The sequence below is a fragment of the Phyllostomus discolor genome, chromosome 3 (assembly GCF_004126475.2).
Source record: "Phyllostomus discolor isolate MPI-MPIP mPhyDis1 chromosome 3, mPhyDis1.pri.v3, whole genome shotgun sequence".
NCBI classification, from domain to species: Eukaryota; Metazoa; Chordata; class Mammalia; order Chiroptera; family Phyllostomidae; genus Phyllostomus; species Phyllostomus discolor.
This window is the reverse complement of record NC_040905.2, coordinates 23,265,251-23,291,937: the sequence shown is the minus strand read 5'-3', so window position 1 is coordinate 23,291,937 and position 26,687 is coordinate 23,265,251. Positions and strand designations below refer to the sequence as shown.

At 48.1% G+C, this 26,687-nt stretch overlaps 1 protein-coding gene across 1 annotated transcript in view; it reads right to left on the bottom strand.

Annotated features, from left to right (window-relative positions):
• Positions 1–26,687, bottom strand: part of RETREG1 (reticulophagy regulator 1) — a 116,122-nt gene that overhangs the window by 84,126 nt on the left and 5,309 nt on the right. Inside the window, exon 2 of the mRNA XM_028521129.2 lies at positions 384–490. Within this exon, the coding sequence (XP_028376930.1) occupies positions 384–490 (107 nt within the window). The remainder of the gene's footprint in view (positions 1–383; positions 491–26,687) is intronic.

Sequence of the window (26,687 nt, the reverse complement as noted above, 5' to 3'; positions counted from 1 at the left end):
CCAGTCCATTTTCCAGTGGCCCATTTTCTACTTGTAGGATGTAATAAATATTTAACTGTTATCCTCACTGCAGCCTACTTAAATATCAAAATGGTATTTAAAATAATAGTGCTTCAAGCTAAAAGAAAAAACTGATGCATACAAACCTCTTGCCCAAGAGCAGTAGCTATGACAAGGGACAACATCAGTTAAATAACAAATGTTAAATAAGTGTTGAATAAATAAATATTTAATCAACAGTAAAAATAGCAAGGTCAATGCCTATGTCACCTGACTTCTTGCTCCTTTTCGAAGGACCTGTTGGTTCAGATGCCTACACAAAGATCAGACATTCAGGCTCTAAAAAATTAAATATCGTAACAATGAACTCTCAGTTTTCTTACCTCTCTTTCTGGACAGGACCATATCCTTTATGATCTGCATAATAACACGCCCAAGTATCGTGATGGCAACCAGGTGGTACACTCTCCATGGAGTCAATGCAAGGAACCTATCGGAGCAAAAACAGACAAACCATTGCAGCTTCAGGATTTATTTCTTTTTTAAAAAAAATTAGGTTTAGTTTCTGCCATCTTCAACAATGCTTTCACTATTCAAATCACCCCACTGTGACCACGCAGAAGTTATTTAATAGGCATCAAAGTCAACAAAGTAAAAGCGCTTGGGTCACGTGTGCTTCTGTGCCAGGCTTTCTCCTCTAGCCTCTAACTTGGGCAGAGGACCCGCTCTCTGGGACCTGGCCCGAATCTCGCTCTGCTGACAGACGGAGAACGGGACGGACCTGAAACAGTTATGGTGGGCTGGAAAGGCAGAGCTGCGGGGTTTTCTAACACACACACAGAAGCTACAGTAGATGCCTCACCCTCTGTTTTATGGTTTTCTTTTATGCCATATTCACCTCTTTAACTAGTACGCCCTGTCCACCAAGCTCTTAAAAGTAGCAGCTATTAAGGACCCAATTTGCTAACCCTTTCTCTCTAAGATCACTACCCTTTTGTCGATCTGCCCACCTCCTCTCCAGAAACAAAGAATCTTTTATCGCACACAGCACACAACCACTACAGTACTTTAAAAAAAATAAGTCACAAGGAGCTTCAGGGTTTCCCTTAGAGGCTGAAGCCCATTTCACAGCAGTAATTGCCCAAGTTTCCAATAATATTAACATTGATGTAATCATAATCCGTAGGCAAATTAACTTAACAAATATGTCACTTAATGCTAACTGCAAGGCATGACAGAAAACATAGAGAATTAAAGAACACATGAACACTGTCTTCTAGAAACTAACTTCCTCATCTGAGAGAGTAATAGAGACTGCGCTAACAAAGTCCAACGCGGTGCGTCTTGGGTCCTGTGACAGAACGTGAACCAAGAGTAGAGGGAAGCAAAGGAAAAACAATTAAGTCAGGAAAAACTTTCTAGAAGTGGCACCTGAACTTTGGAAGGATAAATGCAGTTCAGAGGAAAACAGAGGCTGTTGCAACTGCAGGATGCAACATGAACAGAATACCGGAGTCAGGGCAGGGCGGGGGACGCCCGGGGCATGCCAAGTGTCCAGGGCGGCCCCAGCAGAAGGAGAAGGGTAAAAGAGAGAGTGGGGAGATCAAGGAGACAGGCTGGGGGCTGACTGAGGCAGGCCCTTGAATGATATGTTAGGGCTTTTGGTCTTAATACCAGCACCAGAGAGGAAGCCAAACGTATAGAGTAGGAAAATGAAATGATAAGTGATTTAGGAAAATGTGGGGGGGGGGGCGTGCGCAGCAGAGAGCATGAGGTGAAATACAGAAGTATGGGCTCTTGGGCATTAACTACAAGGTCATGTTTGGTGAGAAGTGGTCAACGGGAGACGCTGGTGGAGTTGTGGGTAAAGCCCTTTACCAGAAGGTGGGCCAGCCAAGTTCTAGCTTTGGTGCTAACAGTAACCATGTGAGCGACCTGGGACAGGAAAATGAGGGGTCAGTGATTCTCAAATACTGGTCTGCAACTGTGGCCAGGTGGACTGCCTGGGAAGCTACTTAACACACAGATTCCCAGAGCTCCGGCTCTTCCTCTAGGTCCTCTGAAGCAAGTGGTCTAACTCCGAGCAGTTACATTCGATAAATATTTATTTGTGGATTGCCTACTGGGCCAGGCCCTGTGCTACCAACATGGAATTAACAGTGAACAAGAGCACAGTGGGAAGGAGCAGGTGTAAAAGATAACCCACAATGCAAACACCTGTGTCTTCAGTAATGTTATTTTTCTTCCACTAAAACAACTGCTGCTTACTCTGTGTTTCCTTTTTTTTTCTTAACTCCGATGTTCGTTTTAATCCAGGTTGTTTTCTGGTATTTATTTTCTTTCTTAGCCTACCTCCTCCCTATCAGTTTATCATTAATCCTTGCTAACTGTGTGTGTGCCAGGCTCTGTGGGGGTTCCCCACCTCATACTGAAGTGGCAGCTTTCAAAATTTTTGATGGTGACCCACAGTCAGAAATTCACTTGCATGTAAATATATACAAAAAATAGTTTCAAAAAATAATATTTATCCTTACAATCTGTAATGCCTTCTGATACTTTCCACTGAATTCTATTACATTGTGGACTGTGACCCGGGGCCCACAGATGAGCTGTCGCTCCCAGTCTGAGTCACTCTGTGTCAGAGGGCTCTGCCAGTGTCTGACCAGTGTGTCTCACTTGAATGGCCTTCTTTGTAGAGTCGGGCAAAGCCCTAGAAGAGAAAGTTCCCACGAGTGTAAAGGTCTTTAGATCTGGCTAGGAAACCTTAGAAATATTTTTCTAAAAAATCAAAGAAATGCAAAACCAGAGGAAGCACTGAAGGTCACTACTTATTCTCTTAGTGGAAGTTACAATCTTCCAGGAATAGAAAAATTAGGTAATAACAGGGCTTCAGCCCACAGCCCAGGCTCCCAGAAGACCTAATTTGAATACACGGCCATGGTAACTCCAAAGGACACTGGGGATGCGATTGCCCTGTGTGTCCAGGTGACACCTCGGCCAAGGGTCTCAGTGGTCCTTAAGAATCCTCAGCCAGATGAGAAGACAACCCCAACAATGGCTTGGGATGGCAATGCCAAAGTGAACCCCAAGAATTAAGTATAGAAATTTCTAAAACATGAAACACAAATATTAATAATTTGAACTTAGAAAAACTTACACATATTTGGTGTTTTAATTATTTATACTAAGATGATTCACCTTATGGCTCCAACTTAAAATATGTAGTTGTGTAATTTAGACTTGTGATTTGAAATTAAAATCTTAGGAATGCTCTGAGTTTAATTTATTCTTTTTATAGAAATTGCTTAATACCTGGGAGGGCTTGGGTTGCTAGACAAAGTCGTAGTTTAAAAACTTCTACTTTGGTAAATTTCAATCATACACAAAAAGAGAGACCAAGGTGTAATAAACCAAACTCCATCTATTTGTCATTTATGGCTAATTTGTTTTTTCTAAATTCCCATCCACTAAGCTCTGCCCCCACCTCACTCAAGATTATTTGAAGCGGGCCCTGGCTGGCATAGCTCAGTGGACTGAGTGCGGGCTGGGAACTAAAGTGTCCCAGGTTCGATTCCCAGCCAGGGTACATTCCTGGGTTGCAGGCCATAACCCCCAGCAACCGCACATTGGTCTCTCTCTCTCTCTCTCTCTCTGTCTCTCTCCCCCACTTCCCTCCCTAAAAATGGATGAATAAAATCTTAAAAAAAAAAAAAAAGATTATTTGAAGCAAATCCCAAATATCGTATAATTTAATTTGTAAATATTGCCATTTATCTTCCCCCAAAAAAGAACTTCTAAAACTAACAACACCACTATCCTACTGTAAAACTGTTTTACTTCTTTAATGTCGTCAGGTACCCAGTGAAGGCTCCCCTTTCCCCATCTCCTTCCACACGCCACATGCCCATATGCGCACACACATGCGCACACACATGCACACGCACTCTGCAACACTGCCAGAGACAGGATCTGAGAAAGTCACACCCCAAGTCTGTGCAGTGTGTGTCTTAAGTTTCCTGTAATTTGCAGGTCTCCTGCCATCTACCTCTCTCTCCTCTCCTCTCTTTTTTCAGCTTGAATATGTTTGCAGAAGAAACAGACTCATTTCTCCAGTAAAGTTTTCCACTGTCTAAGAATCCTGCACTGTTATTCTTGTGATTGAGTTTAAATATTTTCCTCTGTCCCTTCTGCAGACTGTAAAAATTGGTAGCTGGATCTAGAGCCGTGGCCAGATTTAGGTCCCACTTTTTCTTTCCTGTACGACAACAAGACAGGTGGTGGTGTGTATTTCCGTCAGGAGGCACGTACTGTCTGGGTGTCTGGTGTTGATATTTTTATGACATCAGCAGTCTTTCCCAGGAGGCACCCAGGCGACACCCCTCATTCGTGCTGCAGGTGTTAGCCAGTCACATCCACACGGAGAAACTTCCCCTCGGTGGTTGGTGTTCCATCCCTGAGACAGGGGTCTCACAGGAGAGGCAGGATCAATAGTTGCTTCTTTCTCTTAATTGACCAGCTTTCAATATAATGAAGCAGTTCTTTAGTGTCCCCTAAAGGTTACAAAGTTGGTTTGATTCATTCCTCTTGGGTTTTTGGTGTCATTACCAAATGACATTACGCTGATATCTGGTGCCGGCACTATTCTAAGAACTTCACACGTGTCTGCTCATTTAATCCTTACAACAATCTCATGAGGAAGGACCCACCATTGTCTCCATTTTACAGGTGAGCAAACAGAGGTCAAGAAGCACCAACATATCTGACGTGCTTTGGCCGGCTGCAGTGCAGTCCCTATTGACCCTCGGGCGTCCCATCCTGGCTGGCGGGAGCTTCCTCGGGTTGGCTCTTGAGCCCCTTCGGTACCTACCCCCTTAGTAATCTTTGAAGGTGACGTACTTCAAGCAAAAAGAGAAAATACAAGTTTTACAAATTCATTTGAAATGTTTAGAGAAGTATGACTCAACTTCGTAATGAAACCAATCACCCACCAAAGACTATCTTGGGAATGGTTGTTAAAACCTGCTTGATTTAGTAAACAAAATGGATTATGCTAGCTAAAATGGAATGCTCAAAGAAAAAATATGGGTTTTGAATATATGATCTCACTAAATCAAAATTTATTTTTAAGAAAGTGAAATTGTTTCCAACCAATCTTTTCTTTGTATGAAAACTGTCGTATGGGACATCAAATGTGCCCCTGGCTGCCGGCCCTCCGAGCTCTGATGCCGGTCCTCTGCGGCGCCACCCGGACAGACGAAGCGGCCCTCTGGTCCATGAGCCCCTCGGTCAGCATCACCCGCCTCTCCTGAAACACACCTCCCATCAGGAGGCTCGGCCTGCCTTGCACACCCCGTTTCCTGCAGTATCCCACTGTTACTGGGGGAAAGGGTGATTGTGTTTTCATCCCCCAGCGAGGGTCAGTCAGAGGCTGGACTGGCTGCGGGGAACACACAGATGACCGGATCTCAGCCTGCCCCCCCCGCCGAGCCAGAAGCAGACAGGTAAACAACTGTGTTTAACCTCGGTACGATTCAAAATGCTGTGGAAACAGAGAAGAGAGCTGACAAGCATATAAGGAAGTCAGAGAAAATGCTCGAGAGAGGGTGGTGTTTAAGCTTTGACTTCCCAGAGAAGCCGGACGTGGCCAGGTGGAAGGAGACAAATGTGTTCCAAGCTGGGGAACAGCATAAGCAGAGGGAACTGCATGAGCTCAAGGAGGCTGGCACGCGAGAGTGAGAAATCTCTCCACTGCACGTCCCCTCCTTCAGCCTGCTGGTGCTGGTTCTGCCTCCCAGAACCGCACTGTGGCTGAGTGATAAAGCTGATATCTGGTGCCAGCACTATTCTAAGAACTTCGCATGTGTCCGCTCATTTAATCCTTACAACAATCTCATAGGGAAGGACCCACCATTGTCCCCATTTTACAGGTGAGCAAACAGAGGTCAGGAAACTCACCCAAGGCCCCACGACGAGGAAGAGGTGGGGCCAGGTATGAACCTAGACGTCATGGCGCTAAGCCAGCTCTCTTACCACCCTGCTGAATCTCTCCCTGTCGCCAATTTCTGCCTCTCTGTCTGCCTGTTGTCACATGAAAATAGCTGGAAGGACTGTCACCAATTTGTGGGAGCATGTCTACTTGGGGTGCCAAACTGACTTAAGAGATTCCAGGGGTACTCCTCAAAGACACCGAGCAGTCCCAGCAGGGTTGCAGAAACTTCTTGAAGTGTTGTCTTCCTCAGGACAAACGTGCTGGTTCCTTTACTCTTCCTGAGGTCCCCCACCCCTCCTCCGGCCGGGGTCCAGGTGGTGACCTCTCCTACCAAACGCTCCCGCAGGGCCCTCTGCTCCCTACAGAGTGAGGAAACCAGGAGGAACCTTAAACCCCTTTGCTCTGGGCTCCACAGCTCTACTTATACAGGTATTTTGTAGTTAACAGACTTTATTTTCTTTAGGGCAGTTTTAGGTTTATAGAAAAAAGTAAGCAGACAGTCCCGAAATTTCCCAAATCTCCTTTCCCTGCGGAGTTCCCTTTAGTATTCCCATGTTCATCAGTGATAGAACTGTTGTAACGATGATCCCATATTGATACAACTAAAGCCCACAGTTCTCATTAGGGTTGACTCTTTCTGCTGTAAATTCTGTGGGTTTTGACAAATGCATGAGGTCACGTATGCACTAGCATAGCATCACACCGAGGATTTTCACTGCTCTCAAAATCCCCTGCGCTCTGCTTATCCCTCCTCCTGGCCCCCACACCCTGGAGACCGCAGGTGTTTTCACTCTCCCCAAAGCTTTGCCTTTTCCAAATGTCATGCACTGGGAATCACACAGTATGGAGCCTTTTCAGGCTGGCTTCTTTCACTGAGTGGTATTTAAGTTTCCTCCCTGTTGCTTCATGGTTTGATGGCTCCTTTCTTTTTATTATCGAAGAGTATTCTATGCATGATGTACACAGTGTGCCCATTCACCGGGCATCTGGGTTGCTTCCTTTTGTCAATTATGAATAAAACTGCTCTAAAAATTTGTGTGCAGGGTTTTTTGTGGCCAACAGTTTTCAAATAATTTGAGCACAATCTTTTTTTTTTAAATAGCTCAATCAGCATGCTGGCTTATTCTGAATTTACAGGAAGTTAAAACCCCCAAGGATTCCATTTTTCAGATGCAATTTTTGAATCTAAGTATGTCCTATTAAATTTGTTCTTGTTTGACACGGCCCATCATTCAAACCTTCAGACCTTAATGGTGGCATCGATCACATCTGTTGTCTTGTCCCACACCGCGACACCGACACGCTGACACCTGCGTGTCATGAGTCTTCACCCATCAGTACTGTGGTCATATCAGTCCCCACTAGCAACTGCTCCCAGAGGGCCTGAGGTTCACGGATCGACACTTGTGAATACAGCAGACCATGCAGTTTGCCACTATACTCTTGTCTATGCGTCACCTTGTCCACAAAGACATAAGAGAGTTTCCTTCACCCCTTTCTGAACACGACTGCACTCCTAAGGTCTATGTGTCTGTAAGTGTTCACCTGCCCGGCCACTGCTGAGAATTACTTTGAGGTAAAGAGCAGTTCTCAGTAGAAGTACTAAACACCAATAGAACCTGCCAAAGAGTGTCACACGGCACAGCCTGATCTGAACTCTGGGGTGACCTTGCTACCTGCCCACAGAATCCATAGAAATCTGAGGTGAGCACCTCACCCATGGAGGAATTTAGAGAAAAGATGGCCACCTATAGTGGTCAGAGGATTCTGGGAGGCTGCAGAATAATTATTAACAGATGGCTGTGGTCAAAACACAGGATGCCCAAGATGCCACGAGAAGCACAGTGATGGGAAACTTTGAAGGGAGGGGTCTATGGAGAGGCACCGTTTTCAGGGGGTTACACAATTTCTGAGGTCCACTGAAGAGTGAAAATGCAGACACCTTGCTGGGGGTGGGGAAGTTAACACCCCCATCCCGCCAGTCCACAGCCCCAGCCCATGACAAATGGGAGATCCCCAAGATAACTGGAACCTGCATTCTGGGGACATTTGGGACCTCAGTCCAGGGTGGGTTCGAGGCCCCTGCCCAGTCTCCACTCCATGCACCAAGGTGCTGTCAGCCGGAACAAAGGACGTAACCACCTTATCCTGTAGCCACAGGGCACATGCCCCAGGAAAACCTTCCTCACACCTGTGCTCAGGCCCCAGGGAGGGGCAGATGGCTGCAGTGGAACACGGCCCCCTCCCACCCGCTGCACTGATGCAACTCGACCACTGCCCTGGGCAATCATGCAAGGTAGGGTGGGGAGGGGACAGCTGGGCAGAACTGGCACCAAGAGGCAGGGAAGGAGAGGCAAGAACCCCACCCTGGGGAAATAGGACCACCTGTGAGCTGAGGCTCTGCAACCTCAGCACATGCCTCACCGTCCCATCAGATTTCACTTATAAAACACAGATTCAGAGGTGAGAGTAGTGTGCATTTCAAGACGGCCACCTCAGAGCACTGATCCCCAGTGCGGGACCTCTGTGCACCCACTGCCCCAGTCCCACCCTCAGTGCATCTTGGAGGAAACCCCATCAGTGATCAATAAAGGCTTTTTTCCTCCTTGAAACAGTTCTTAGTTCAGTTAAGAAGGCCACTGACCCTTGTCTACATCCAAATCGGTCTGGGGACCTGCGGCTGCATCGGTGGCTTGTGACTGTGACAGCCCACGGGCGACTCCTAGCCACGCTTGTACAGCATCGCTCTGATCCGCTTTTACATCGGACACGTGTGTCTGTTTGCTTCTTTCCTGTTGTGTTTTACCTTTCCCTCACCTTCTTCTCTTTCATTTCCTGGTTCAGCTACATTGTTTTGAATTTAAGTTGGCCTCCAAGTAGCCAGCTGCTACAGCCCACCTGGTATTGTTGGGATGGTTTATTGGACTAGTCTCTGCTCTGTATCTGAGTCGGCTAAAAACTAAGATTCAACCCGTATGTTCGGAGACAAAGGAGAGCATAAGGAAAACAATCAGAGATCCAGAAGATCCAGAGACAGCCTAGAAGACTGTAAGGGTCAACCCTCTACTAGGGTTAAAAAAAAAACAAGGAGGCTGCAGAATCCCCAAATTATGCCCATTTTGGAAAGTAGCACGATTTTAAGTAGAAAATTTTCCTACCAAATCATGGGCTTTGACTAATAACATCAAATTAGTGTGCATGTGCTGCTCACGAGCCATGCACATGAGCACTGGGAGCCCACTCCTTGGAGATGCTCAAAAAGGAAAGCAGCAGGCAGGGACTAAATTACTGCTCTCGGGTGACACGTCATCTCAGCTTTCCGTGCACGACCATTCAGGCCCACAGCTCTTCCTTGTCCCTTTATGGGTTTCCAAGCACTCCGTGTGCACCTGGCGGAAGTCCCCCACGGTGTCCAGGCTGGCCAGAGCGCCCGGACAGGCCCTGGGCTGTGGGGACAATGTGCATGATGAAACAGGAGGCGAAGGTTGCAGAGGGGCCTTCTGTGGAACTACTCAGCGGCTAAATACAAATCTCTAAAACAAATTGGGGGTACCTGTGTATACCTTTAACAAGGGAAACCTAACTAAATTTTTCATTACCTCATAACTAAGTGGCTCGACAGGATCCAATTTTTATAAAGCAAAGAAATGGAGTGCTCTCAAAAATAAAGCAAAAAAAAAAAAAAACACCCCAAAACCTTCTTTGGTAATGGATGGAAATGAGTTTGCCCAGGTGTAAAAACCTGACCTCGTTTCTGGGTAAAGCACAGCCCACGTAGGACTACAAAATGAATGGCGTCAACGACTAAAACATACTTTTTTTTTTTTTGTCTTCAGAAAGTCTATAGACAAAAAGCACAGAAAACCTCCATGTTCTGATGTAGGAATTAATCTGTACTACTTGCTTTCGAAATCTTTCAAACTAGAGATCCAAAATGGGGATTTCGCTTTCATTCACCGAAACACCTCTCACCACAGGCTCCCCTACGGAGAGGCCTTTAGGGAGTTGGCACTATCGGACGTTACAGCGGCTCCGATCCTAAGAGAAGGGCCTCATGAGGCACAATGGTTCACCCAGCATTACTCAAAGTCCAGACCGTCACATTTTCCTGGAAAATATCTTGTCATCTTCTTAGGAGTCAGACATACTGGCAGGCATGTCCCTCATTATCGCAAAATTCTGAATCTCAACTAAAGTTGGCTTTCACTTCCCCTAGCCTTTTTATAGATCCTGCAGAAACAGTGTCTGAAGATGCTGTGTGCACTAAATTATTTACCTTTAAGGGGCATGGGGGATGGGGGGAGCTGCCAAACAAAGTATGACAGCCTGGATTGTAAAGTGCACCCAAATTTCAGATCAGTTTAAACATATGTGTATACTGGGGAAAGGGGGATTATATTAAAAACCAACAAAATATATAGTTTTAAATAATTTGTTAGGAACAGGTTACTCAAAACGAAGCAAGAAAAAGTAGTGGCTCAATGAATTACAAATGGGAGATAAAACTCAGAAGGCTTTTTTTTCTAGAGAAGTCCTTCTTCAGTTATGATGACCAAACAAGTGAATTAGAGGCAGAAATATAGAGAAAAAAACAAAGGGATGAGCTTGGTTGTGCAGGCAGATGAGAAGTGTGGGAGACACCCACGGGCAGGGGAACGCGGGGCGGCAGCGCCCAGGAAGTCGTGGGAGAGGGAGACAGGATGGCTCTGGCAGAAACCGGCGGTGGTTAATCCAGTGAACGCGGGGAATGCGCCCAGCTCAGCAGGGCACGGTGGAGAACCCACAAGACAGTGGGGAGGAGCCGTGGGGAGTCTGCATTCTGGAGCCCAGAGAGCCGGAGAAGCCTAGGGCACCGCTGGAGTGAAATCCAGTTCATCCGAGGTCAAGGGAAGAGGAATTCGGCCTGCTCTACTCCTGCTGTGCATTGGAATGATGAGAAAAGCCAAGGGCAAATCCAGCTGGGGGCAGCAGGACAGTGCGATGGGGTCCTCAGGCCCACCTATGATATAATATCCGCCCAACCAGGGAGCCTCGGCCTCCTGTCCACGGTGGTCACTGCGTCTCAGGAGAAGAGGTCTCCGAGCCAGGAATGGGAGTCAACCTCTGCAGCCCGCTCCAGCTGACTTACCAGTAAGTTAAACAGGAACTATCAGGCGCCCTCACAGAAAGGAACTAGAAAAAGAAAGAGGAAGAGATCTGACCAAGGTCACACACTGCAGTGTAGCAGGAGGGTAAGAGGGACAAAGGGAAGAAAGAGGGGACGGTGAAACCCAGGAGCAGAGAGGGAAAGAGAAGGAAACACACGAGGGTCAGGAAGCTGTTGTCACAGGCAGCCCGACTGGTGTATTTGGGTTTTTATGCAAATAGCAATGAAATATACGGTATCGGTCCAGTGGCACCTGCCAGAGCTTGAATTTCAGCCAAATCGCAGCTGTGCAGAGAGGCCAGCTCAGCCAACGAGACAGACGTGCACACCCTCCTCCCTTTGCCTCTGTGTGTTCATCTGTGAAGGGAGGCACTGGGAGGTAAGACCTTCCCCAGACTGGCTGACCATCACAATTACTTGGGGCACTTTCTGAAAACACAGATCCCTGGGCCTCACTCTGCACCTGGGAAATCGGAGTCTCAGGGGTGAGGTGGGGGAATCTCCATGTTCACAGCCAGCTTTACCAACACTGGACTGCGACGGTCTCTCGGGCCGTGTTCAGTCAAATCCTCTCTGGGTTCAAACACCGTAAACCTGGAGCCCTGCAGGTAACTGACCGAAATATCGAGCCATACTTCGGGGCCTCTTCCTCCATGAATAAATACGGGCACATACCGGGTGCAAGACACAGTGGCAGGTGCTGAAGAGTTTCTAAGAACAGCTCTGGGGGCAGGGGAAAGGGCAGGCACACACTAGTGACTTCAGTGTACCTGCCCTGGGCCAGGATCCCAAAAAGGAATCCCGCAGCCCCGCAGTTCCAAACTGGTGGCATTGCCACAGCTGTGGAAGATCCTCCGGGTCCTCTACCATGTTCACTCTAAAAGACCAAGAGGTGAGGAACTAGATTTCAGCCCCCGAGTGGCATCAGCTCCACCTTGGTTCTGTGGGGCCAGGCTCTCCGGCTCATCCCTGCCCTTCTCCCCCTCCTCCCCTCCTCACGGGAAGCCCTGCTACGGCTCTGCCTCCGTAGCTCCAGCCAATCCCTTCCCAGGTGAAGGACCCTAATCACACACTGTCTAAGATCCACACACAGACAGGCCTCCTGGGCTCACCACTCCATCAAGGTCCTAGGCTCAGCAACAAGATTTCCCATGGCCCAGACCTCCCATTCCCAGTCTGAGACCGTGAGGTTCCAGAACTAGGACTGAGGCTTTTACACCCTGAGCCAAGTGTGTGGACGGACCGCCAGCTCCAAGGTCTCCTTCCATGTCAAGGTCAACAGGCCCTTCAGTTGGCCCTGTGAGCCCCACAGAGCTGAGGACCAGGTCTGTCTCCTCCAAACTCCCTGCTGCAAAGCCAGATGTCTTCTCGGGCTGCTACACTCAGTGAACAAAGAGACCAACCCTGTATCTGAGCAAACTATGTAGATTAGAACAGGTTACTTACGTTCAGAGAAACCATAATATCCTGAGTTATGCCTTGTCCCGGTACACTCAGGTTTAGACAATAAATTACATGAATGTTACATGGTCACCCTAATAAAGATCCAAATGATCACATGACACACAGAAGCAACTGTCTAATTTGTCTCAAATATCCAACACATCAAACAGACTGAGCACTGAATTAGTAATTCTGACACGCCTAGGAGGGCCGTTTATCTGAAGGCCAAATTCAAGGGTCCCTTATGGGTACAATGAAGCTGCACTGCACCACGGGGCTGACCCAGGGTCCCCCATTTATGAGCCCACCCCTGTCTAAGAACTCAGCTGAAGAGCCTCCCCACGTGGCATGCCCTTAACATCGGGAACATCCTGTCGCTGTCCCAGGAACACATCACCCGTGTTTCTCTCTTAGTCAATGACAAAATGTTCAAAAAACCACGTGATACTCAGAGCTGGGTGTGGACTTTTGTCACTGTAGTTTCTGCAGATACATGTAAGTGGCAGGACAGTGATGACACGCTTGGGCATCTGTCCCCATGGAAGGCAAGAGTAGGGTAAGGAATTGAAAACAAGGGATTACAGTCCTCCTTGGTGCAACTGTCCTGGCTAACCAGGGTGGGAAATGTTTTCAAAACTTGCGGTTTTTTTAAAAAAGAGTTTGTGGTGAGTCCAAAGGATGGCCTTCTAGTTGCTGGCACAGAAGGACAGGACCGTGGCCGCTACTCCAGTGCTCAGGGAACTGTGACCCCCGGCCACTCTGCGCACGAACCTGAGGCACAGGAGAAAGTGGCTGCAAGCATCTGGGCACCAATGTGTCCATCAGAACCGTCCACTCTGGGCTCACAACCAACAGACTCCGTCCAGTTGGGTTTCGATCAGCGCGGCGGCCTCGAGGCCAGAGACTGTGTTACCTTATCCCAGGTAGGAAAGCTCTTTCTGATCCTTCCTATGGGACCGGTTGAAAAGAAGACAGAGAAGGAGGCAAACGCAGAGATGCACAGACAGAGGCGGAGCTGGCGAGTCAGGGAGCGCCTGTGCAGGAGCGCGACGCCTGAGAGGGCTGGCTGCCTCTCGGACCTCCGCCCTGCAGCTGCCCTGCACTCGGTCCCTGGAGCATGCCAAACTGACAGTGAGCCTGGGGTGAGAACGAATCTCTCATGACGAATCTCTCTTGACGGCTGTCAACTCTTCAGGGTCCCCCGACTTCAGCCCCTGATACCGTGGGACCTCTGGGCCCCTCGGCAGGGCCCTGACTCCTGCCAGTAGACCTGTCCGCGCAGACGGAGGGAGCGCGCACACCAAGGGCATGGAGCAGCCACAGCCCAGAGTCCTCCCACGTCAAACCTGCTCACGACCCTGAAGGGCAAGTTCACTCACAAACCAGACTCCCTCCAGCTATAATGTTATTTACATTTAAAATAATCGTGTCTTCTTTTATAGTTGGTGGTTTTTAAAATAAGTTTCAATCACTAGCATAAACACATATCAATGCAAAATTTAATGGAACCGTTTTTTTAAAGATTGTATCTATTTTTAGAGAGAGGGAAAGGGAAGGAGGGAGAGAAACATCGATCAGTTGTCTCTCACATGTCCCCAACTGGGGACCCAGCCCACAACCCAGGCATGTGCCCTGACCAGGGAGTCACACCGAGACAATCAGCGACCTTTTGGTTCACAGGCCAGCACTCAATTCACTGAGGCACACCCTCCAGAGCTAATGGGACATTTTTAAGTGGGAAACTGTGATTCTGGGAAAGAACCACAGGGCAAGGCACTGGCCTGAGTGAACTCACGGCCTGCGTGCTGCAGACTCGAGGGGGGCCCCCTCCCTGTTCCTTGCCGGTCACTCTGGGAGGTGCCCGCTGTTTACAGATGAGGAGACGGAAGCTCAGGAAGATTAAGTCCCTTAACTGGGTTTGATGGGAGAGTCAAGAGTGGGAAAATTTTAGTTTCAGGTAATAGTTAACAAGCCTAGTAGTTAATGCATATAAAAAGCTCTTGTTTCAGGGACTGCAGCGTGGCCCACCCTGACTCCGGGAGACCACAAGCCGATGACCTTTGTGCTCCAGGAGACACCATAAGCACACAGGGTGGTATCTGAGCCACTGTGTCCCAGGGAGAGCAGTCCGCAGCCCAGGACACGGATAAAGAAAATGACCCGCCAGCGGATGAAAGGGCGTTAGGGAAATTGCCGGACTGCTGCTTTTATCTGATTAACCTCTTTCCTGAGTCCCAAATCCCTTACCTACAGTTTTTTTCTCTTGAATTCCAGACCCTTTACCTACACTTTTGCCCCCTTATAAGAAAGGTTGGCTTGAAAGGGAAGGGAAGGCGTTCTGTCAGGGAACAAACCCACCATCTCCTCAGACCCCTGGCCCTCTGAATAAGGCGCCCATAAAGATTCGGTCCTTGTCTCTGCTTATCGGGTCTGGTAGGTGACAGGTAGCACGAGTGCCAGCTTTTCCGGTTTCAGATTCACCCTGCTAGAAGCTAGCTCACCTCATTCCTGAGCCCCAGCTCCCAGCCGCGTGCACACACACACGCACACAGGCACACATGCACACACACATGCATACACCTGCTGCCTTGGTGAGCATTTATTTCTATTCTATTTCAGTCCAAAAAGCCATGGGGAGAGCTTAAATACCTACAGTCCCACAGAATAAGTACAAACAGGTAAGAAAAACTGGCAAAGGGAGAACAAATCAAAGGAAAAAAGATTACTCAATTCTGAGGTTAAGCCACAAGAACTCAAGACATTGGCTGAGATGCAAGAAGCCACAATTTGGTTCTGAGAAGTCCTCTTCAGTCTAAGCATTTGATGCTTCATTCCCAAAGGGGATGAGGAATCCCCTTTTTTGCCCCAATAGGAGAGGACAAACTAACACAGAGATCATTTCCGTATCTTCATAACATGGAAAGAACTGATCCCTAGGACACAGCAAAGGGAAATAAGCGACACAGCAGACGTCACCCGCGGCCACCCCACGCTCCCTCCGAGAGCTCCGAGGCCGCAATAACGATCTCGGACAATACCTCCCCGATCTGCTGTGACCGCATGGGGATGTTTGCTTTTCAGTCTTTTCACTGTTTGCCAGAAAGGAGCTGTGAAACAGGAAGACGAGAAGTGGCGGCTGGAAGTGGTCCAGGACGGAACGAAGCCACCTCCTCTAGCCCTCAGGGTCTAAAACTCCCTCAGGGGCTAGAGGTGCGGCTTTTACCCAGCAGGTCTGTCCGTCGCGCCCTCTGTGTGCACACATGGGCAGTGCGCAGGGGTAGAAACAACCCTAACAGCTTTGTCTAATTAGCCAAGGGAGACAGAGCCGTCCCTCTGCACGGCCCTACCCAAGCTCCAACCGAAAACGTATGTCTCTGCTGATAATTGCACCTGAGATTTCCAGGCCCATATTAACTCTCCAAACAAGACAGACGACGCCCGTGAAAAACAATGTGGGGAAGAAGAAGAAAAGAAGACGCGTAATAAGGCAAGATTACAGTTTCTCATTAAGTTCCTCAAGTGAGCGACTTAGCTTCTGTGTTTACGACATTTGCCATTAAGCACAAACAATAAAAGATAATGCTTCACGCAGTCGAACCACAAACAGAATCGGTAAAGACCATGAGCCTGAGTAGGACCCACATTTCAATCACCAGTTTGCACTGCAATCCAATGAGAGGAGCTAATGAGAGAGAAAATTCTGCTTGCAAATGACATAGAAATGCCTCCTGTTGTTAACAGTCTTTTACAAACAACCCAACTAAGCAGTCAGCTACATTGTAACTTCAATTCCACTATCCCCACAAGGAACTGGCTTTTCTGATCAAGGGGAAGGTGGGTTCTTTGGCAAAAAGTGTTCGTTTTCAAAAGCCCAGCAAAGGCACAACAGTGAGTCCAGATACCATCCCAGGCAGCTGCCACACTCAGTGGCCACACAGGCTGAAGACCCCAGTCTCAGCCCTGGATAGCAAGCTCAGTGGATTGAGCACGGGTTGTGAACCAAAGCATCGCAGGTTCAGTTCCCAGTCAGGGCACATGCCTAGGTTGCAGGCCATGGTCCCCAGCAACTGCACATGGATGTTTCTCTCTCTCTCTCTCTTTCTGCCTCCCTTCCCTCTCTAAAAATAAATAAATAAGATCTTTTAAAAAATTAAAATATAAAAAAAAGACCAGTCTCCCTGGCAGCCTGAAATCAAATTAAACCACCCACTGCTTTCCCAGAGTAACATTTGCTCCGTTCATAGTACTCATCTTGATTTCTACTTCTTCATTTATTTGTCTGTTCATTGTTTATCATTAACACCACACCGCAAAGTCCAGGAGGGAAGGGCCCACTCTCACCTTTCTACTGATGCCACCCCAGCACTAGGTCACCTCCTGGACAACAGCAGGTGTTCAATAAACACGTTTGGTATTGTTGTTCATTCAGTATTTGTTGAATGACTGAGTCAGTTAGTGTAATTAAGTAATCATGCATGTAATCAACATAATCATTAATCATGAAGTCCCTACAGCACACTATCATAACAGTAACACTTTGCCAAAATGAAGAGAAAGGTATGGGGGAGCATGAACATTTCTATACAGTTCCTGAAGACCTTCTGGGAAGCAACTGAGAACATGGGTGGCCGATGAACCTTGGCTTAGATTAACTTTTCTCTTTAAAGGAAGACCTGGCTTCTCATTGGCTACTGGGAGTTAGTCTGGCTCTCTCAACTGCCACGGTGCTAAAGCCCTGTTGCAATGGTGTGGTTGGTCAGGTCCAAGAGGATGGCGCCCTGGCCCTCTCACACGTCCTCATCTCTGCAGGCGGGGCAGCGGCTGTACCTCCCGTCAAGTCTAAGAAGCCACACTTATAGCGAAAGCCGCGCCAATACACTGTATATGTCTGGACTCATTTCCAGACATCGGGAGTCCCTCTAACTAGAAGGCAAAGGTCACCATTGACATTCTAGTGACTGTACCCCAAGAATGGCTCTTTTACTAACAACCATGCTCTTGAACGCCACAGGCAGATGGCAATCACCGGCTCCTCAGCCTTAAGACATGCACCTGTTTGCACCAAGCAAACTCCACACATAGCAGAAATCCCATGGGCAACACTAGAGCTAAAAATTGGCACATGCACAGATCCAAAGCCTTAGTCATCTGTGGCACTGATATACAAACATGCTGAATGTTCGGCTATATTTAATGACATTATGAAAAGTAAAAATTTTAATGGAAATGACCAATTTTCCATCTTGATGAATGAAAGTTGGTGTTCACTAATACTAGTGAATTTTTTAAAAAAGCAGAAAAGATATTTACAAATCATATTTTCTATTTCCATGGGATTATATTTAAAAATGTATTCTGGCCCTGGCTGGTGTGGCTCGGTTGGCTGGAGCATCGTCCTGCAGACCCAAAGTTGCAGGTTTGATTTCCAGTCGGGGCCAGTGTTGAGGTTGCAGTTCGATCCCCAGTCCGGGCGCATGCGAGACAGCAGCCACTCAGTGTCTCTCTCTCACATCAATGTTTCTCTCTCCCCCCACCCCTCACTTCCTCCCTGCCTCCATTCCTGTCTCTCTAAAACCAATGAAAAAATGTCCTTGGGTGATAAACATTTTAAAACGTATTCTAATAAACTTAAAAACTTGAGCCAAAAGTAAAATTGTGCTAAGTATCTTTATATTTTAGATATCATTTATTTTAAGAAGGTTAAGAGTTTAATGTACCGTTTTGCATAAACTAAGATAATAAACTGGTTAAAGTCCCTCACTAAAACTTTCTAATTCTGTACACAACACACATGAAATGCTCTCTTCTCTCTGCTTTTCTCTGAGACAAGCCTTTCTCTAGGACAAGTTGTTTTGAATTTACCCAGGAGGTCTTCGGAAGTTAAATTTAAAGGGTACACTAAGAAAATATATACTCATTCCTAAAAAGGTGAAATGACAGAAAGAGAGGTTTCCATTCCAGAGTCAATACCCCAACATGTACTCACTGGGGGGGGGGGGGCAGGAAAACAACGGTGGGAGGAGGTCCACACACTGTCCCTGCTCCAGCTCCCCTGTGCTTTCCTCCCCACCCCCCAAAGATGGACTGGGACGGCACGACGCTCATGGGCCGCTGAGCCCCAGACCGCACACAGGCCACGAGGCTGCCTGCAGACACGTGGTGACACCCCCTCTCCAGGATCTGGTGACTGACCTGCGTCTCGTGCACCGTGGTCCCTAAACTGTGCTGGTTTCATGGGCATCTCTAGTCCTGACTTTCACATTTTATTTTATTTCCCATCAAAGGTTGAGTCTTTTGAAACACTGAGTGCATGCCTGGTTTTTGTTCGCGAACACCCTGTAGTACGTGTACCAGCTACAGGGGAGCTTAACAAGAAGAGGTCAACAGCTATTTCAAAGAGGTTTTATTAACAACAACAGCAGCAACAAAGCCCTGAAGTTTTATTTGGTACCCGATGTAACTACTGAAGTGCTGCGTCCGCTTTAATGGGTCCTGCAGTTGTTTTAGGAAATACAAGTATCAGTTTGTATTTTAGGAACATACAAAAATCTTCCTCTGAAGAGTAAATGAATATTCGAGTGACAAGAATTTCACCCTAGGGAAGGTTTCCAGGAGGGAGTTACCCTTGTGAGGGAGTCACACGATGGGAGTTACCCATTGTGTGAAAGAAAGGTTAGTATTACCACTAGCTGGATGCTAGACATCTTGTTTCAGGCAGATGTGGCCAGGCCAAGCCATGACCACTGAGAGCAAGAGGAAGTTCTCAACTGTCTCCTTTTGTCAAAAATGACTTCGAACAAACTTCAGCTCTGTTGCTGGGGCATGGAAGAAGGGTGAGGCCAGAAGCTCACAGGCAGCAGCTTGGGAGGGTCCCAGCGACTCGTGGGGAGATCTGTCAACACGCCTGCTCCAGACTCTCAAGATCACCAGAGACACAGCTGGATCAACAGGGTCCAGTTTCCTCAATGACCTGCAAATCAGACCCGTGCACCTGGCACCCAGGAACACGATTATTTTGTTTCCTAGCCTGTTTCATCACGCTCACTTAAACTCTCGGCAGCGTGCAGTTTTACAAAAGGGGTCAGGAGGTTCTGAGATGGGTCGTGTTGCCACCAGCTCACTGCAAGGACTTGGGCCTCCGTTTCTTCATCTAAAAACTGAGGTGACAGTGAAGCTGGAGCAAAGCCCCTACCTTCTGTTTCATCACACAGATGCTGTCTTTTGAAAGGGTTTCACTGCTAACAGAACAAATACCCTGGTTTACTAGGTCAGGGCCGGTGTAACCTGATCATAGAAATAAGTATCTTCCATCAGCTGCTGGAAATACAGAAAAACAGGCTAGTACAATACCTTCAAAGCACTGCGGAGCTCAGGGTCCCAGATGATTTCAGTATGTTCATTCTAGGATTCTTTTTCTGAAGTCTGCTGCTCTGGATGCACATTTCCTTCCGCGCTACACGGACCAGCAGAGCATGAGGCGAAGTGCCAGGGCGCTATTGGAAGCTGACCAGCAGAGAGTGGCACCTATGTGGTCTTAAGCTGCCAACCAAACCTAAAACGTAAGTAACAGCCACACTCTTTCAACTCAATACATCTTGGTCACACCCTGGTCTGTGACAAGTTAGGATAGGTGTCATGAGCACATGCACACAAGGTCAAGGCACGAACTCTCTCCACCTTTTTGGTTCATTTGGCATTTAGGTGCAGCCTATTCTAGGATGACACGTGTTCCTACAGTGCCAGGCCTGACACCTACCCCCCAGAGCATGACTCGGCAAAGCTCACAGCACCCAGCCAGGGCAGCCCCCTTGCACAACTCCAGGGGGTGCCACTCAGGATGTGCTCTGTGTGAGTACCCCTTGGAGGCACACAGAAGCCCTATGTTCAGGTCCATAGGTTCAAGTCCACAGTCCTACAATGGACCACAAAAGTCATATGCAGCGTTTATATGGTAAACATTGAGTCCTGGAAGTATAAAAGCCACAAAAAAATGCTTTCAGCTTTCCCTGAAGCGCTGAAGCACCACCAATAACTAACACAGAAGTCTGGCCAATTCTCAGCTTACTGAAGTACCAACAATCAGAAATCAATAGCTGGGCCAGCTACCAATCATCTACAAGAGACCGGCAAGGCCCTGAAAACGTGTCCCACTGCTCAAAGACAACCCTGGAGCGAGAGAGGAGACAGGGAGGACAGTGCCTCAAAATTTTAGGGCAAAATTATTTCCAACCCAGAATTCTAAACCCAACCGAACTAGCTAGCAATCATCTGGAAGGGTGGGATAAAGACATTTTCCGCACACAAGTTCTCAAAACATGCATTTCCTCTGTACTTTCACAGAGCTGAAGCATGTGCTCTGCCAGAGGGGTTCACCGAGGAAGAGTCCGGGAAGAGTCCAAAAAGAAAGCCTTTGAAGAGTCCAGTAAGAAAACAAACAGAAATGAGAAACTCAGGACAAACATAAAAAAACCCTTAAACTGTCATAAATACTCTAAAGAAGAAGGAAAGAGAGCTGCCCTCTGGAGGCTGCGGACTTCCCCCGACCCTGGTTCAGCAAAGCCCAGGAATGTGGGCGCGCACACAGGCCAGGAGGGGCGGGACAGCGGCGGATGCGGGTGTCCTGAGCGAGCAGCAGGCCCAGGGGGCATCACTCTGGACCAGGACAGAAGGGTGAAGACCCCCAGAGGGATGGCTGCAAGGACAGGGCGAAAAAGAGAAACTCAAGTGTCAGCTGGATAGGTTTGGCTTGTATCGAAAGTTGTTTTCCAGAAATGGTAGAGTTAAAAAGATCAAATAGAAAAAAATGCTAACAGTAACAGCAAAATAAAGTTGTACAGGCAAGGTACTGTAAACGTGGCATTCTCCTTAGTTCATGCATAAGCAATGCTTACATGGTCACAATTAACCCCCAAACTGTGACCTCAGCAGAGCAGACGGAGGAGGAGCAGGGTGTATGTGAACTGGTGTGGGAGGGAAAAAAGTGTCTGAGAAGGCTCTATCAAGAAATGGCATTTTAAAAAAATGCTACTACATACAGTGACACATTTGACTAGACTTATTGTCGTCACTATTTTGCAATGTACGTACATAAATATCAAAGCATTACGTTGCATACCTAATATGATGCTATATGTCAATTACACCTCAAAAATGTTTAAAGAAATCTTAAATGTACAAAAAAATGGCCTTTTAAGGATATTATTTAGAAGAGCCTAAATAGAGCTAAAAGCAGAAAATTTACAATAATTGCTCTGAGAAACAGCACTAGGGAGTGGAAAGAGGCGGGACAAGAGATTGCTGTGTTTTGATTAAAAGCCTGGTGGGAGTAATTAATCTGAGTGGAGGGGAGAGCATGGATGTGTAGAGAAAGAGGGACTGATTTTCACATGCGGCACTTTTCACCTCATTCATCACGTATTCTGTCCCTTGTAGCTTTAATTTTTTCTTAAGTGGTATTCAACAGACTTTTTCTAAGTTTTTAAGAATTAGAAACAAAAACCAACAGAAAATGAAAACGCCTTCAAATTGTACCACATGCCATGCAAGATACAAGCAGACGTAAAAAAAGCTGAAACTAACAGGCAAGACCCAGAGAGGGTGGCAGGGATGGCCCACTGAAGTGACCAGGAGACTGAAGACAGTGAAGGGGCTGTATTAGAGGTGGTGGGGACAGGCAGAGCCTCAGAGGCAGAAGGAGCAGGCCAGGGCCAGAAGAGCTGCACACACAGCAGAGAGTCTTTGCAGATGCGCCAGAAGGGGAGCAAGACGGTCTGAGCCCTCCTGACATCCCCCCCACCACCCTTAATCCCCCATCACGGCCAACATCAAGGCCAGCCCAGGAGCCCTGCTCCCCAAACCCAGGATAGGCAGAAATGCTCCTTAAAGACAAGCTGTCCTCCCCCAACACTAAATGCACCCAGGCCCACACCCCAAAGTACACGTATTTTAGGGACTACTCTACTCCACCACACAGGACAGCCCCCTGAGAGGATGCGGGAGTCCATAGGACCTTTCACCTGGAGAGAAACAGCTGTGCTCCAGCCAAAAGGGCAAGCACGAAAGGGAACTGAAATATGATAAAGCCAGACCACTTGACAGCTGAGACAGATGCATCCTGGGGTTTGGTAATTAATACTGGAAAATGGACCACAGAGGTGGTGGAGTGGAGCTGTGGTTGGTGACGAAATTTCACTTGGAAAACTAAATTTCTTTCCTGAAAGCAGGTAAGAGACAACCAGCTATATGGGAGGCAGCGGATGTTTTCACTGAGAAGTAGATTCGCTCTGTCCTGTAGGAGACAGAGGGGATAAACCATATAACGTCACACTCATTTGATGCCTTAACCTCCCCTTTGCAGGAGGGCCCAGCAGATGGGGGAAGGACGTACAGAAGCCTGGTTGGAATGCCAGCTCTGCCACATACTGCCATCTTGGGGCACGTGACTTAAATGCTCTGAGCCTCAACATCCCCCTCTACAAAATGGGCAATGACCCCTGCTGGGCCGTGTGAGAATTAAGCAAGATAAAACTAGGCCAAGTGCCCCAAAGCAAGACCCCAAACGATGGCCATCGTTAAAGTCAATGATCACTGCAGGTATCACCAAGTGAAATCCTGAAAGGTCGCAGAAAGTGTGTCCCAAAATGTGTCAAAAGAACACCAGCTTGTTATAACAGCAGCGAATTCGGTTTATCCAGAAACCCAGGGGGGCCTGTGCGGCCACAACTTGAGTGCGCGCTTGGCATCATCTGAGTTTATCTTTTCAATGAAAGGCTCTCGCAGTGTCTGGGCAGAGACGGGATGCCAGCTGGCCCGTGGCGGCTCTAGCCCCTTCTCCCAGGTCTACGGTTCCGTCTGGAGCATGCAAGTAGCCACGCCTTGCCCAGCGGGCTGTCACGTGAGTAGTGCCACCTTCAGCCACGAGAGAAAAACATTTCCTTCCCAAATAAGCTGAAATGAGCAGAAGACAAGGCACTGTAGAAAATCTTTCTGAACAACCTCTGAAAACACTTAAGAGTTTCATTCTTCTAAAAGCATGTTGTAAAGAGATGTGGATACCATCGATATTTTTGAGCTTGTTTCTTTAGCAAATGGGAAATTTCCTGTGTAATATTTACTGCTAATGTAACACAGCATAGGGGTGACCACAACACTAAATTTAGCACTATTCCATGAAAAAAAAAATCATTTTGGAAAAAAACGGTCTATGAGGACAAAGATAAAAATACAGGAACCTGATAAAATTGTATTCACTGTAGAAATGGCCATAGTGAAGTAAACAAAGCCAGGAAAACAATGTCATCTGGTGTTTCCCCGCAATTATTTGTGATTTCCTGCTATCCTTCCCCTTGAAAGACACAGCCAGCCGCCTCCTCTCTCAACCTCCTCAATCTCAGCCCAACCTCCTCCTTCAGAGAAAGGAGTCGCCATTGGCCCAGGACTCCTGGCCACGCCCTCTACAGGCTGGTGGAGGGAGGGGGGATGGGGATTGGGTGTTCCTCTGCAGTGTCGTGTCTGGGTCCTGAGGTACTGGAGAAAGAAGTGTCCTTCCAAGCCTAGCCCTCTCTGTCCCCCTGCCTCCCCTATGGCATTACCTCCATCCCCACAAGTCCCAGTGTCCTTCAGAGCACCACCTGGGTGTCTTCAGGCATCTGAAGAGCGGGTGGAGAGTGGCATGGGCAGGGGGTGGTTAGACTCTACAGGAGTGCAATAGAAACACAGCTAGAATGCTGCTTCTGACATTCAAAACAGGGTAACTCCATAGGCCCGAAAGCCAGGCCTTAGAGAAAGCAGATTTCCTAAACTGCTTGAACTCGCGTTCGCCAAGTCAGGAGCTGGCCTGAAGACCAAACCCCAGAGGGCCTTGAGTGGGGGGAGGTTGCAGAGTACAGAGTCCTGTCCTCCAGGGAATGGAGCATCTGGTACGATTGGGAAGGCCGTGCCCCTGCCCACGCTGCCCTCACAAAGGCCAAGAGGGGGCACTTGCCAGTCGAATGCTAGCTGGTGACTTCAGCTGCTACCTCACTGGGCTTCTCCAGGACATCTCTCTCTGGGACTCACCACGATCTAAGTCTCCTGAGAAAGGTGCTCTTTGAGGTCACCTGCCATGGTAATGTCACTTTCCTCAACACCTCTCCCAGGTTCTCTCTCCTATTACCCAACAGGTGCTCCCTAGGAAATTGCACAACCCCCCCAAGTCTGCACCCCCAACAGACCCAAATCCATACTCCCACCCAGCCTGCCCCCAAGCATCAGCCCACGTGCTGGCCCTGTGCGGACTTGTTAGATAACTTCGCTTGATGGCCAGGGGCACATCAAATCCACACCCCTAAAACTGGACTTGTCACCCTCCTCTCTCACCACCCCAACATGCTGTAGCCTCCTCTTAGTTCATTCCAGCCACTGCTCATTCCCCCTCCTGTCTCCCTTCTCCCACCACAAACCCATTCAGTCCTCCTGATTTTACCTCCAGAGCCCCTCCTGAGTCTACTTCCCCTTCCCCAAGCCCACTGCCTCTCCTCACTGGTCTCCAGCCCCGGGGGTCTCACTCCCCTATTTCACTCAGAGGCCAACAGCCAACACTGAGAGTCCAGCACCAAACACACCAGCAAAATAGTACCTCCTTGTTACTCCTGGCCCGTGCCTGCTTCGGTTATCTCCGTGGCATCCAAATTCTCCTAGCATTGTCTTTTCCCACAATTTCCACCACTAGACTATAAGCCCCGAGAGAAAAGGGGATCTTACAGTGATCTACATCGCTGGCATTAGAACAGTGTCAGCATGTCACAGCCGATAAGTAATTGTTGAATTTTTGAATGGAGGTCTGGAAAGGGAGTGATAGCCACGTACTGGGTGGTACAAACGCACAAATATTTCTATCACTGCAAATTTGTGACTGAACAGTATAGGTCGAAGTCATCTGTGGTAATGAAATTAATTTCCATTGGCCTCATTTTCTTACATACAAAGGGAACAATACCTGCATCACCAGGTTGCTGTTAGATTTCATTGAGGTGCTAAATGTGAACATCCTTAGTACCTGGAGTTTGACAAACTGGGTCTGTGTATACATAGCTACACAGTTACATACACAAGACTAGTTTGATGAGAGTCTAACACTCGTCAAGAACAGCAGCCATCAGAGGGAGTGGTGTTACTAGCAATTGGAATAAAGAAATTCTGCGTCAGGCTGCATGACTAGAAGGATGCTGTCCAGGAGGAGGTGGGGAAGCACACGGGTCAGGCCATCTCAGGAATGCTGCCTCCAAAGAGGAATATGGACAAACGTAAGCATGTCCAGAAGAGTCTGGAAAACAGTGAGTGGAAGGAGCCCGGGATCTTTCAGCTGGGGAGAAGACTCGGCAGGAGCAAACAGAATGAACCTTGAAGTAGACAAAGGACTTGCTGGGAAGGGGGCCTGGACCAGCGGCTGCTGCCAAGATCATCAAGAGATGGGCTTACCTCGATGTAAGGAAACTATCTGCTACCTAGCCTTGTCCAACGGTGGAAACGCTGCCTCATGGAGAAGACAGCTCGGAACCCCAGTAGGTGCTTAAACACAGTCAGTCCTTTTCAAGCAGGAGTATTGGGTCACCTGGGGAGTTGGAGAAAACCCCCACGTCCAGGGATTCTGGTCCCATAGATGCCGCAGGGAGCCCGGTATCTGCGTCTCTAACAGGTGCCCAGGCGATGCCCGTGAGCTGACAGTGAGAGAGTGCGCTCTCTGAGGGCGCTGCCCGAACACAAGCCTGATCACAGGGGCCGTCAGCAATGGTCTAGAGGGGTTCTTGATGCCAAGTGAGACTTGAACCTTGCAACCTTCCAAACCAACTCCAGAGAACAGCACCCCAAGGACTCCCGGTGGGTCCTGCGCCTTCCGGATCGCACAGGGGCTCAGCCTGAGACACCACAAAGGTCACAGTACCCCAGAGGTCTCCTGCCCTTGTGCAGTCACCTCTGGCACAGCACTGGGTTGCAGTTTCACTGTTCACACGCGTGGAGGGGTCCCACACGACCTCACATCGGGCACTTTCTAGGCTGCACTGGAAGGCACCCAATTTCAGTGCTGCGACCTGCCAGGAGACGGAGAATAGGGGCATTTTGTTCCATCCT